The sequence below is a fragment of the Gymnoscopelus microlampas genome (assembly GCF_963454915.1).
Source record: "Gymnoscopelus microlampas genome assembly, chromosome: 6".
Lineage (NCBI taxonomy): Eukaryota > Metazoa > Chordata > Actinopteri > Myctophiformes > Myctophidae > Gymnoscopelus > Gymnoscopelus microlampas.
In genome coordinates this window covers 25,626,710-25,641,409 of record NC_139943.1, presented here as the reverse complement: position 1 = coordinate 25,641,409, position 14,700 = coordinate 25,626,710, and the positions used below count along the sequence as shown (strand labels likewise).

Genomic DNA, 14,700 nt, shown 5'->3' with positions numbered 1-14,700 from the left:
CTACGTTCCAAAACGTTAATAATGAAACTTTTAACATGTGAATGCAGCTCTGGCAGAGTTTTAGATCAATCACTTTATACATGGACACACCAAGAAAAGTCACAGTGCCACTGGGCACGCCCACTGGCTCCAGGAAGTAGAGTAACAGTAGCGGGAAGTTCACCAGGAGGGGACTACTGTGTTGATTTACTGACAGGAAACGATTGGAATTAAAGCCATTCGGGAGATCAAGTTCTTCTGATTTTTGGGATGCTTTGGCAAAGATTTTCTCATAATATCCAAACATGAACATTGGGAAACCGCTATCAAGATACTGACATTGGTAGGAATCAGGACTTTGTCAGCATGACTTCATAAAAGCTGTCACAGGAAGCAGAACGGTGTTCTTTACACTTTACAGCCAAGGTCAACAGTCCTATCTATATCATGACTCTGTCCAACAGTGAGTAGGAAGCTAAGAGTCCAGTTTGATATCGTGATCATTTATATGAAATCAAGCTAATGGTGAACATTCAAACAGGTTATTAACTTAATAACATGGGAATCCTCAAAGCGAGAGGAGTGTAAAAGCCCTGTTAGCTGAGGCTGTGCTACTTTATACACCTACTGGACAAATGTAGTTTAAACTGACTGATTTTGCCATCCTAGAGTCCCACATGCTCACCAGTGAGGCTGGTGTGCTAAGGGAGACACTAGACCAGTGGTGCTCAACCTTTTCTGGATCAGGGCCACTTGCTAAGTGGTCAGATTGGTGGGCCTCATGCATTTTCAGAGCATGTTTAAGTTTCTATGTATCAGTATCACAATGAAAACAACATTTTCAACGTTTTAAAGAAAAAACGCCATGACATTATTTTTTACCAAATCTTTAAAAAATACTAATGCTATATTAAAAGCTTTGTGTTTTGCCAATTAGTTGGGGGCCCAGGCCCACTTGCAATATCCTCACGGCCCAGAACCAGTGCACTAGTGACCAGAGGAAAGGCCACATGGGGTCACCAAAATGATTAGTGTTCATCCTCTGGGGGAGCATGAATGCACTCAGCATGTTGCATGGCACTCAGATTGTGTGTGTGTGTGTGTGTGTGTGTGTGTGTGTGTGTGTGTGTGTGTGTGTGTGTGTGTGTGTGTGTGTGTGTGTGTGTGTGTGAGTGAGTGCGTCCGTGCGTGCGTGCGTGCGCTCGTGCGTGTGTGCGTGCGTGCGCGCAATTGGACATTTTGGAAGGTCGTGCAGACATAAAAATAGGAACATTTAGTGAAGTCACACTATCCCTATGTCTCTCCCTCCTGTTTGTTCATTCCTCCGAGTGTGCTTCTAAATGAGCTGACATTCCTTACATACCTCCACCATGTTTTCCAGTGGCAGGGGCACATAAAGAATCTAAATATCAGAGTAAATGGCTGATAAGGGGGGTGAGCAGTGGGTGTGGGGGGGTTAGTCTACACATGCTATGCTGGGCTGGTATAGTCTCACTCGCTAGCCTCACTATCATGAACATTACTGATATTTGGTCAGATAGACAGACAGACAGACAGACGGACGGACGGACGGACGGACGGACGGACGGACGGACGGACGGACGGACGGACGGACAGACAGACAGACAGACAGACAGACAGACGGACAGACAGACAGGCGCACACACACACACACACACACACACAGACACACACACACACACACACACACACAAACACACACACACACACACACACACACACGCACGCACGCACGCACGCACGCACGCACGCACGCACACACGCACACGCACACGCACACGCACACGCACACACACACACACACATATGTTCATTCATAAATGCAACACATATACACGTGCAACCAAATGCATACACCCACATACACAAATGAAGACACATGCTACAATATACTAACCCTGGGAAGGCTCAGATGAGAAGGGTCAGCTCTCTAATCGTGCAGCCTGGTACCAACAGGACTGTATTTACTCTGCAGGCCATCCGCAGAGAAACATTATATAAAAACACACAAGGGGCTTATCAATTCTGAGAGAGGGAGATTAAATAGAACACTGTTTTTTGGAAACTCCAGCAGCTTGGCGTTGCTCGCGTGTGTACGCAAGGTGCTTTACTTCTGCCTGCTGAGAGCTAAAATATTTTCAACTCGGGCGCCTTGGAAGCGCTGCCAGGCGAGCGCCCGCCGTTTTCAGCCGAGAAAAAAAGCCCCAGTGGACACGGTGCCTTAACTGTGCTGCTCATTGTCTGTCTGTGGACCCCACCTTCATTTGTACCTTAAACTTAAACTACAATTCAAGCATATTGTAAAGGCTCTGCTGGTCAATAATTATGATTTTACCATCTTAGTGATTCTTGGAGAGTTTGTAAACAATAGTCCACTCAGCAGAATTAAAACATAATTGAGTGCAGATGTTGCAGAGGTGTCAAAGAATTTAGGCAACTACCATAGATGTGATTTTACCAGAATAATTTGGGGCATCATTTTAATAGGCCATTTTTGGGGTCATGCTATAACACAGAGTAAAGCACTGCAGCACAGCACCTCACACCCATCTGACCAGATCGGCTGCCGCGTTAACTGGTCTGATGGGTGGGGGGCCGTGTGCATTTTCAGTTTATTTGAATCAAATCAATTGTGTTCTGGCTTTGATCAATGGAACTAACAAAATATTCCTATTCATCGGTATCAATAAAAACAACGTTTTCAAGGTTTTAAAGAAAAAAATACCATGCCGGGGTTTTCTTACATATTTTTTTATATTAATGTTATATTATCATTAAAATATTTCTGTTTTGCCTATTATTTGGGGGCCCACTTGCAATACCCTCGCGGCCCACCCGTGGTACCAGGCCCACAGGTTGAGCCCTAAGATGATTTTTGTTTTAATTTAATTTAATAATTTAGGAGTGTCGTCGCCTGTCTGGGAATCGGAAGGTCAGCGTGTCGAAGTGTCCCCGATAAAGACACTTAACCCTTAACAGCTATACCCCCATGCGCTCATAGCCATCTGATCAGCCATCAGCTGGGTGAAGCTCTGAAAGCAAATTCCCCTGAAAATACTCCCTTTAGCTTTGATAGTGTGAAAAGTGTGCAAATTTAGGGAAAAAAGGCCATGATTACAGTCCTGTTTAAAAATGTCTATACAAACGTTTCTTTTCTCTCCTTTTTTTTTTCGTTTCGTGAAATACCATTCTCGCTTTTCTGGCTTCATGCCCCTGCTATGCTCTATACAGTAAAATAATGGCAGGGTAATGAGCAGGGTACCAGGCACCACACGTACCCCCTCCAAACTGCTACGGTCCTGCAGGTGGTATGATAGAGAAGCTGTGGTGTCAGGGGGGGTGGGAGCCATAAATCCCATAAATCTACTGTATGTCTGTCTCTCTGTGTGTGTGTGTGTGTGTGTGTGTGTGTGTGTGTGTGTGTGTGTGTGTGTGTGTGTGTGTGTGTGTGTGTGTGTGTGTGTGTGTGTGTGTGTGTGTGTGTGTGTGTGTGTGTGTGCGAGAGCGTGCGTGTGTGTGCGCGCGCGTGTGTGTGTATGTGTGTGTGTTAAAGTACCTGGCAGGTCTAACTAATGGTACTGGAGTCTGCTGTGTTTAATAAAAGATGACTGTAAGGGGAACATTTTTGCTCACTCTGTATGGACATTTTGTGCTGGGCAGATCCTTTATCAACTTCAACTTCAAGTTTATTGTCACAAGAGTGGGTGAAATTATTTTCCATGCGATTATTTTCCATGCAAGTTGGAATGCGTAGTTCCACCTTGTACAGTGTGTGCATGCATTATGGTTTTATGGACATGAATGCTCACACATTCTAACAGTCTGTTTCAACAGAGGGGAGAAGAAAATCAAACATACCAACACATAACATACACACAGTAAAATCCTTTCTCTGAGAGTGTACAAATGTACATTTGAGTACATATTTGCACTCCCAGAGTTACATTAACACTCAGGATTTTACAGTGCAGTAAAGTTACAATGTATCCAGTTGAAGTTTCAACTACATTTTGGTCTTTCCTCCACAGCGGTGATAATTTATATCAAATGGCCTCTCAGCTGGAGTGTATGGGATGGAACCCTTCACTGGCATCAACCATAAAGAGGTAGGAAATGTAACTGTCACCTAATCTTTTTTTTTTCTTTTCTTTTTTACCCCAGCGGTCTGTCAGCTCAAACCTCAAAGCAGATATTGCAATGAAAGGCGACAGGAAACATGCAAAGCATGGTAGACACATGGAGGGCTCTGGTGGGGGTTACTTTCTGGTCATTTGCAGTCCATGTTGAGTGTCAGGAGCTTTAACCACATATATTTCAACAATGCTTTTAATAATGCTTTTAATGCAGGATGTGAACCTGTGAAGTAGTAACGGTTTGTGTGCCATTACACAGCTGCTGTCGTGAGGATTATAATTATACAGTAAACATGGCTATTTATAGTTGAAATGCTGATAATATTGACTTTTTTTCATACTGTAGCAGAGCAGTTTTTTTCACCGTATTCTGTGTTCATAGGGGAAATAGCCACAAGCATTGTGATGCATTGTGAGTTTGTGGATCTGCTATGTTAGCTAATTTGATCATTTTTGATAACATTTGTGTTGATAAAACAAATAAATGTCTGTACAAAGTATTGATATAGTAAATGAAAAAACGAAATAATTGTGGTTAGACTAGACTTGTCACGGCACACCAGTGTGTCTGGGAACACTGTTTGAGAACCGCTGGTTTGGATCCACTCATACTGTATCTGGTTAAAGAATTCAGTTGCAATTCTTACACTACAACCTCATAGTAACTGATCATTGTGCTCTGTAGAGAACTTTTGTTCATATAACCCATATGAGCGGAGTCCCTCTATGCTCTATCTATGCTACATGCATAGTGTATTTTCTGTTTTCACTCTACGTTAAATATCTTCACAGTTTTGTAAGCTTGTAGATCTGCTATTTTCTGCGAACGCAGAATATGGATCATGGGATCATGACCATGAATATGGATCATGGGATTTAAGTGGTTAAAACTAGGGTGGGTTTCCTTTAGAGTCCTGTTTGTAATACAGCATTCTTTCTCTCTCCCGAACCTCTCTTTTATTCTGACATGATGAATGTCATGTAAAACATGATATTAAGCCATGTGCATCATTCCCCATGAATAGGGAGTCTGAAACATTTAGACTTTTTTATAAAATCTTTTGGAAAGTTCTGCCTGTAATGCCATGGCCAAACCAGGACGCCAGGGTTACAGTGGTTAAAGCTCTGTTGTTTAGTAGGCGTTACACTCAACATGTAGTGTTTTGAGCAGCATTACAATGTCATCATGACCTTCATAGTCCCCTACTCGGCTGTGCCTGTGTCCGCTCACAAATACCCTTATGCCCCAGACTGCCTTTCATCACAAGTCTCATGACATGTGTGTGTACGTGCGTGCTTGAATTCTTGCGTGCAGCGCGCGTGTGTGTGCGTGCGTGCGTGCGTGCGTGCGTGCGTGCGTGCGTGCGTGCGTGCGTGCGTGCGTGTGAGTGAGTGTCCAATAAATGTTGTGTAATTTCATGTGTATCTACAGTATATGGTTGTTAGGTTTGTAGAAGAATTGGATATCTGCCACTCAGCGTGTATTTGTAACTGTGTGTGTATGCACTGTAGGGCTGGGCAATTAGAACCAATAACCGACTTAATCTGGCTCATGTACAGTAGGTTAATTGATTAATCGAGAAGCAGGTTTTTTTTAAATGTGTTTCTTATACAGCATATCAACAAATCTGCAGGAAAAAGTTAGAATATATTTTTTCTAACCAACTAAATTGATTAGTCTCATTAACCCATTAACCCTGTATTATACAATGGTGGATTACAAAAAAGTGAAAATATTAGAAATGTTCGTAATCGAGGTGAAAGCTTGATATAATCGTATCAATCATATTGATTTGAAGACATATCACCCAGCCCAAATGCAGAGAGTGTGTGTATTTGTAGGCAGCTGTGTGTGTGTGTGTGTGTGTGTGTGTGTGTGTGTGTGTGTGTGTGTGTGTGTGTGTGTGTGTGTGTGTGTGTGTGTGTGTGTGTGTGTGTGTGGAGGGGGATAGTGGCAGTGGGCTCAGCTTCATTAAATCAGATATGAGAGCTGTGGCATTGTTGAGCGTGGTGATTTAAGGGGCCTGTTAGGGGTCTGTCTGTAGCGTACATCATTACTCACTTGACTGATCATGGAGGCCACGATCCTTTTAATCACACACGTCACATTCAGGTCTCTTCCTGAGCACTTTATCGCCTCCCTGCCTGCATGGCATGTGGAAAACCGTTGGTTCTTGATTGTTTCTTTGGGTTTTTTGCAACTACTCAATCAAAATAGATCAAAGTGCTTAACCTTCTGGTGTAAATATGTGTAAGTCTGATTAGATGATAGTTCAGAAGTCCTCTTTGTAAATGAGAATGAAAAAATTATGTTTGGCTGTTTTCTGAGGTCAGTGGAGTTAAAGAGGCAAATTATTGTCATTTTTCTGTGGGGGTGTATGCTATGGTATTTTTGTATGTGGCTTTGTGTGTGTGTGTGTGTGTGTGTGTGTGTGTGTGTGTGTGTGTGTGTGTGTGTGTGTGTGTGTGTGTGTGTGTGTGTGTGTGTGTGTGTGTGTGTGTGAGAGTGAGAGAGAGTGCGTGTGTACATGTGGACATCACTGGCATATTAAACTGTCTTGTTTATGAAGTACTTAAGCCCTATTTTACACTTACAACGCTGTCGTCGCACAAAGAATAAGAAAATACAGAAAAATGCCTATTTTTTAAACATTTTGCGCCTATATATGACCTACCCAAAATAAGGATGTCAGGTTGAAAATGGTTAACAGCTGAATGATCAGTGAGTGAGTGAGTGAGTGAGTGAGTGAGTGAGTGAGTGAGTGAGTGAGTGAGTGAGTGAGTGAGTGAGTGAGTGAGTGAGTAAGTGAGTGAGTGAGTGAATGAATGAATGAATGAATGAATGAATGAATGAAATAATTAATGAATGAAAAGAGTGATTAACGCAATGAAAATAATTCCCAAAAGATTTACAGCACGTGACGTCTACCGTTGATGTAGCCTCAGCCAATCTGCTGGGTTCCTCCTGTCCTTGGAATCACCATAGAGGAGACAAAGAGGACTTTATGAATCCTCAGACATACTGTATACTCAACAGGATGCAAACTCCCCTCCTCCCCATGTCGTTAGCTCGGCTGCTATATAACACATTTTATAGACAAGCGCTTTCTGTGTCTCTGTATGTTATCATAAGATGATATGAGAGGAAAGGTTTGCAGCTGTGTTAAACAGACAATGGTTTGTTCTGCTCCCTACTCCCTCAAACCCCCCAAAACACTCACTGAGACACTGAAATACTCCTGTTTTGTTTAAAATTAATGAATTTTACTAGCCCCGATAAATCAAAAGGTTTCTGGAAATACATAATTTTGGAAATACATAATGTGCTCGTGAGTTCAGTATTGCATACTGTACTATCATCATTATAGTATATAAAACATGATTGTGTGGATGAGAAAAAGACTATTTGGTAAATGTTACATCCTGAGTTGTCTCATTAATTTCGATTTTTTTTTTTATCGGGGCCTCATATACCCTGCTTTTACTTATTCTACTGTATATATTTATGCTATATATTTACACACACACACACGCATGCACTCACGCACACACACACACGCATGCACGCACGCACGCACGCACGCACGCATGCACGCACGCACGCACGCACGCACGCACACACACACACACACACACACACACACACACACACACACACACACACACACACACACACACACACACACACACACGCACACACACGCACACACGCACACATATTCATGAAAGATGTAGTGTGGTATATGTATGTTCAATGTATGTCTATGCAGCATTGAATAATAGACTTTTACTATAAATCTGATTCTCTCTTATTCTCTCTCATTCTCTCTCTCTCTCTCTCTCTCTCTCTCTCTCCTTCCATGTTTTCAGTCATGGAGCAGGTTATGACAGTGACCCCATGGTATACAGCTGTAGCGCACAGTACCGTATACACACACATGGAGTCTTCAGAGGCTTACAGGTAAAGCACACACACGCGCACGCACATACGTACGCAGGCACGCAAGCACACATACACACACACACACTCCCACACGTACGCACACACTGGTATTGTGTTCAATGTTGAGTACACGTGCATGCATGTGGTATAGAGTACACATAGGGTACATTAAGGTTGTATGGTAAATTACACAAACGTATGCAAACTTTATCCATGGCTGCTGGTGAGAGAAGCACTATTGAAAGAAAAACTGAGTATTTAAAACAGCAAGAGGTTGGAGAGCACAGGAGAGCCTGATGCAATGACCAGAATTTGGGAAGGAAATGCTTTTACAAACATATCAGACTGTCACAGACACACACATGCACAGACACACAAACACAGATAATGTACATACTTTCAAAAGGCAGCTTGAAAGACTTTCCACAGATTAATTCGCAAAAAAAACATTCTCTCTCTGTTAGCACATGAACACAAACAGACACACATGCTGTAGTACACAGGGTGAAGATACAGTTTCCATGCAAGGTTCTACATATTAATAAATCATTAGCGTTTAATTACTGTCTGTCAGCGGCTCTGGAGGACAGCAAGCGGAGATTCTCCAGACCTTCTCTTAGCCCACAGTGGGACTTTCTGCAATCTGTCTTTCTTATGGGGTCCATTTCACCATTGTGCTGTAACTGGTGTTTTTCTGCTCTCGTTTTTGTTAATCATCATAAAGAACTGCCCTAAAAGAACTCACGAAACCTTTGGCTGTGTACAAAAATGCAATGAGATTGAACAAAGTGTGACACTTCTGCGTTTGATGGTATTTGTTTAACAGTTCCAAAAAAAAGAAAAAGATGAATGATTGGGTAGGTTGGTTGATGGTTTTCTCTAAATACATAGGTTGTCGTTATACATTAGACTAGAGCACAGCAATTCCTGGCCAGTGCCAAAGGCAATACGTGGCAAAATAATTTCAGCCTTGTTGAAAACTGGTTTTACTGTGTACGACAAGTGATTGATGACCTATAAAATATGGGACACTCAACGAAGGAGAACACGAGAATGGAGTTTCTCAGCAATTTATATACAGAGCAAAATCCTCAGCGTTAGTTTAACTGTCTCAGAGTATAAAATGGACCCAAATGGTCTGGTCCATTTGGGTCTATTCAGAGTTCAATGATGAGGATTTTGCTCAGCTAAATTTGCTGCGTAATTTGTAGGATATATTAATATCCATGCTTTCACCAAATACAGTTACATACAGAATCACTAATTAAAATCACTTTTCAATTAACACATCTTGACTTTAGATCTTCACCTTTTCACTTTTTTTTAATGCTTTGACACAATAACATTGTCAACACTGACTGTAAGTGACGTACTCTATCAGATGCCTCTTCCAGTAAAAAGCTTAATTGTTACTTAATTGCTGGGTGTTAGCTGTATTAATTATACCAGCGCTCACCCCTGAGCCCCTGGGGACATTATGCTGAACACTGTGGAGAAATGAAGACCAGATGGGCAGGAGAGGAGGAGAAGGAGGAGGAGAGGAACAAGACAGAGTAAAAGGGGGCGTAGAGGTAGTTCACAGAGGAAGAATACAGAGTGGCGAGAGAGAGAGAGAGGAAACGTGGAAAGTTAAAGGGAGAGTGTTGCTTAATTTATAGGTTACTCCATCGTACAACGGTGCCGCTTTGTGTATGGAGTTATCAGTATGGTAGAGATGGGAAGCATAGATAGAATTCTAGGAGTCATCTTACTGCCATCATGCAGGGTTTGTAGGAGACAGGTAAGGGCCATGAGGAAGAACTGAGAGGAGTTACAGCGATGGTAGTCTGAGGTAGGAGTGAGGGGGGCATGGATACGGATATGACGGTAAACGTAAACATGATCTATCTTCATGTGCTTACACTACAGTAATGTCCCCCTGTGGTCTGATCTTGAGGAGACCCTCGAAACATCTAACATTCATTATTAAAGGAAAAACTTTTTTACTTCCACGTCATCAAGTGCACATAGCCTACCCACCGTATGCACCATGATATGGAAGGATGCGTCTTACCTCATCGTTTACCAGAGAAATACGGAATATTTTTTGCTACACTATATTGATTTCCTCACATCAGAACAATAGGATTTAGGTTGAAAATCTAAATCCATTTTTGTGAGAAGATTTTCTAGTGTGCAGAATTTACTTTTCTATAGTGTTGAGTCTGTTGACCTCCCCTTACCTCTGTATATCGTTGCTGTCGGGTGGAAACCGTCCAAAACTGTTCCTTTTTTATTATTACTTTTTAAATACTGAAAGTATCCGATCTACAAGCCCATGCACAATGTGCCGCATCGCGAGACTTTGTGAGTTTGCAGATTTGACAATTTATGACAGATTTTATGCTTAACAATAACATACATGTTTAATTCTTAAATTGTGATATTATCAAACATAATACCAAACATATTATTCAGTCTACATCTCCCACAAGGAAATGCGTGTATTTAAATCAGTCTGACCAGAAGCAGGGATGAAACATATCCTCACTGGCCATAAACATGAATGAGCAGAGGTGAAAACAGAGGCACAACCCCTCCCCAATGGAACCCTGGTGGTCTGTCTAAAAGCGTGACTAACAGCTCTCACTGAGAGTCCATTAGGGAATGCAGTCAATCTGGGTATCATTTTACTGCTAATTCACTAATGATAATATGACAATTTTAATATAATGAGCTCTACAAGCCAGACAAATCTCACCCAATTATTTGTTTGCTGGACATATTTAATTGTCTATTATTTCATAACTAGCTCAATTACAATTCACTGGTTTAATTATAGGTTTCTTTATACAGTTTTCTTTGTCAAATTCATTTTGTGTTGAGTCCTCTGTGTTCGAATTATCTGGTGTGTGTGTGTGTGTGTGTGTGTGTGTGTGTGTGTGTGTGTGTGTGTGTGTGTGTGTGTGCGCCCTGTGCAGGACGTCCGGCGGGTACCTGGTATTGCCCCAGCCATTGTGCGGTCAGAGAGCAGTGAGAAGCGTCCATTCATGTGTGCCTACCCTGGCTGCAACAAACGTTACTTCAAACTGTCCCACCTTCAGATGCACAGCCGCAAACACACAGGTGGAAACAACTTTCCCTGCTTGCAACCAAAGATTCAGACCAATCCGACCACCACTGACTTACATATAAGATTAAAGTTCTAAAAAGTAAAAACTTAATGCATTCACAAACTGTACGACCTACTGTTCAAGAGTTATAGGCCAAAACGTGAAGGGCATCACCACAAGGCCAATTTTTTAAATGTCTTCCTTCGCCTACGAAGGTGTGTGTGCAAAGTGTCACGCCGAACTGGGCCGGAGATTAGCTGCTCACAGACACACACACGGACGGACAGGGGTGAAAACATAGTCTCCGGCCTTGGGCCGTCCGGCCTGGCGGAGACAAAAATGATGAGTGTCAATTTATCAATGATCACGTAGGATCATGGATGTCATGAGCCCTGTGTCTTCTCTCTTTGGTCTCTCAGGAGAGAAGCCATACCAGTGTGACTTCACAGACTGTGGCAGGAGATTCTCTCGTTCTGACCAGCTCAAGAGACATCAGAGGAGACACACAGGTTGGACTTTTCATCCGCTTAACTCCCCTTTGTCTTCCTCTCTTTGTTCTCTCTTTTCATTTCCTTATGTGTTCTCTCTTTCGCCCCTGCTTAGCTCTTTGCATGACAGACAATTGGGGGAGGGGGCGTTCAAGGGGCAAGCTGTGACAATGTGTGTCACATCATACTGTACTTCTTCTACTGATGTTCTTCTTCATAAGCACTTTGAAAAGTTTGCTGAGAGCTGGGCTTACTTTGGAATGGCTTCTCTATGTTTCTCTGTCTCCCTGTGTGTGTGTGTGTGTGTGTGTGTGTGTGTGTGTGTGTGTGTGTGTGTGTGTGTGTGTGTGCGTGTGCGTGTGTGCGTGTGCGTGTGTGTCTGGGACGTGCGTGCGCACATGTGTGCTCGATTATGTGTTTTGTATTATGTGCCTGGACTGTCTTGTATGTGCATGTGTGTGTGTGTGATTGTGTGAGGTGTTTTTGTTTTTGTTTTGTTTGTACATACGTGTGTGTGTGTGTGTGTGTGTGTGTGTGTGTGTGTGTGTGTGTGGGTGTGCGTATGAGAATGTGCATGTGTATGTGTATGTGTATGTGTGTATGCGTGCTTGTGTGTGTGTGTGTGTGTGTGTGTGTGTGTGTGTGTGTGTGTGTGTGTGTGTGTGTGTGTGTGTGTGTGTGTGTGTGTGTGTGTGTGTGTGTGTGTGTGTGTGTGTGTGTGTGTGTGCATGTGTCTGTGCGTGCGTGCGTGCGTGCCCGTGTGTGTGTGCGTGCCCGCGCGTGTGTGTGTGTCTGTGCGTGTGCATCCATGTGTTTAGGAGTTAAACCGTTCCAATGTGAGACGTGTCAGAGAAAGTTCTCTCGGTCTGACCACCTTAAGACACACACCCGGACTCATACAGGTAAAACAAGTGCGTAAACTTTAATTTTTCCACGTCTTCTTCATCTATTGGCTTATTTGACATTTCAAATGTTTTACACTGCTATTGTTATCAAATAGTAACAGTATATACCAGATATATTTTGTATATTGGATAAATGCCCAGCCATGGCCTCTGGTTATTTTAGGCTCTCATCTTCCCACTCAGTTTATCAACCAGCGTATGATTCTAACATTTCTCTCATGTTCTCTTTCTCTCTGTCCCAATATATTCCTTTCTCTCTCTTATCCCATTATTATTATTCCTCCATTCCCATCTCAACCTGTCCTTGCCTCTCTCTGTCACTCCTCCTGCATCCCTCCCTCTTCTCTCCACCTCCAACACCTCCACCTCCTTCTCATGTGCCATCACCCTCCTTTCTTTCTTTCTTTCTCTCCTTCTGTCTCTTTTCCAGGTGAGAAGCCATTTAACTGCCGGTGGCCCAACTGCCAGAAGAAGTTTGCCCGTTCGGATGAGTTGGTGCGACATCACAACATGCATCAGAGGAACCTAACCAAGCTCCAGCTGGCCATCTGAGGCTGGGCTACACACACACACACACACACACACACACACACACACACACACACACAAAGCAAATGAAAACGCTTTTAACCAATCCCCTTTGTTCTTCTGTGTTTAACAAATAAAGGGGATCGGATCTAGCTCACATAATATTTTTCTTCAAATAAATCCAACTTGATGTGACCTTCGGAGACAGACAAACCAGCCCACTGGCCAAGGTCCAGGGAGCTTAGAAGTCTTTGAAGCCTCCACACACACAAAAGTTGTTGAAAAGGGTTGTATTTCATGATAGTTTCGATAGCAGATCACATTGCTCGGCCAAATGCCCGGTCAAATGCCCATGTTTAGTGACCCTTGTCACGAAAGAGTTTGGAGACTAAACACTGTCATTCTGGGAAACAAACTGGCCCATAGGGTACAAGGGAATTGATCATGACCTGAGAAGGTCACACAGTCTCTCATTGTCTGCTATAAAGTCTTTCGCCAAAGTTCCATGCAACGATAGCTCACCGCGCTGCAACTAGACCTGATTATGGATAACACAGCGAGGCGTAAGGAAGAAATGTATCATATGATTTTGTTTCATGGCATTTAATAGACATCAATGGACCAAGAACATGTATTGTAGGGCTCATACTGTAGATTCCAGTCATTTTAGGCCATCCCGCTGTGCAATACACACTCAGCATTTCTAAACTGTACTATACTGTCCACAGTGGAATGTTTCTTCCATCTCAACACCTTGTCCAATGATTGGTCATTGTATCATAGAGTACAAGAGCAGTACAGCAGCCTGTGGTCTTTCACTGCACTCCGATTAACCACTTGAACCCTAGCATCCCTATTCTGGGGATGCTAGTTAAGTAGTTAACTTGTGTCCATATTTAATGTTGAATGATGTTTCTTGGGTATGTTTTTGTTTTCTTTTGTAAATATGTTCATAATTCCACACAGTATCTCTAGCTTGATATTGTTTAACATGTGTATAAGACTTATTTATTATCATACTTTTTTGAATTAAACCTTTTTTTCACTGGAATGATTGGGGAGAAAGGGGTCTTATACCTGCAACAGAATTAAGTAATGATGATAGTTTGTCATTGCTGTTTTCATGTTGAAAACAGTGAAACTACAAACTACAAGTGTATGATATTTCACTGTTTTCAACATTTCTCAGTTGTTATTTCATTAGAGCTTGTGATAATTGGTGTTTTGCCTGGTGAGTACACATATACTATCTTCTCACAAACATGCTTTTTTGGCCTCCATTTAAGAAAAAAACGCAACAACAATGTAAATATTTTCATTTTGAGTAAAGCAAGATTTGCTTTTTCCCTTTAATAGCGCTGAGTGCTCTTCAAGCTAAATCCCTTGAGTCTCTTGTCTCTGTAGTGTGTAAATATTGCTGGACTTTGGCAGTGTTTTGGACACTGTGAGCTATAAAATATGTCTTCTAGGTCACACTGGCTCTGTGGCCAAGACATTATGGTCAAGATGTAAATAATAGTTCTTCGCCATGGGAACTGTTTTCATGGGGAATACATGTAATTTAACCGTTATAATTTAGCTGTTGAATTTATTTGATGGATCCAGGAACTC

General features: G+C 42.3%; 1 protein-coding gene across 2 annotated transcripts in view; it reads left to right on the top strand.

The window, feature by feature from the left end:
- Window positions 1–13,113, top strand: part of wt1a (WT1 transcription factor a) — a gene marked incomplete at both ends in the record, with an annotated part of 21,244 nt that extends 8,131 nt beyond the window's left edge. Inside the window, 6 exons of one of the 2 annotated variants that reach the window (XM_084060229.1) lie at window positions 4,029–4,106; window positions 8,004–8,094; window positions 11,037–11,181; window positions 11,588–11,677; window positions 12,475–12,567; window positions 12,992–13,113. In XM_084060229.1, the coding sequence (XP_083916355.1) occupies window positions 4,029–4,106; window positions 8,004–8,094; window positions 11,037–11,181; window positions 11,588–11,677; window positions 12,475–12,567; window positions 12,992–13,113 (619 nt within the window). The remainder of the gene's footprint in view (window positions 1–4,028; window positions 4,107–8,003; window positions 8,095–11,036; window positions 11,182–11,587; window positions 11,678–12,474; window positions 12,568–12,991) is intronic. The other variant, XM_084060230.1, reaches the window with a different exon arrangement.
- Window positions 13,114–14,700: the final 1,587 nt, after the last annotated feature.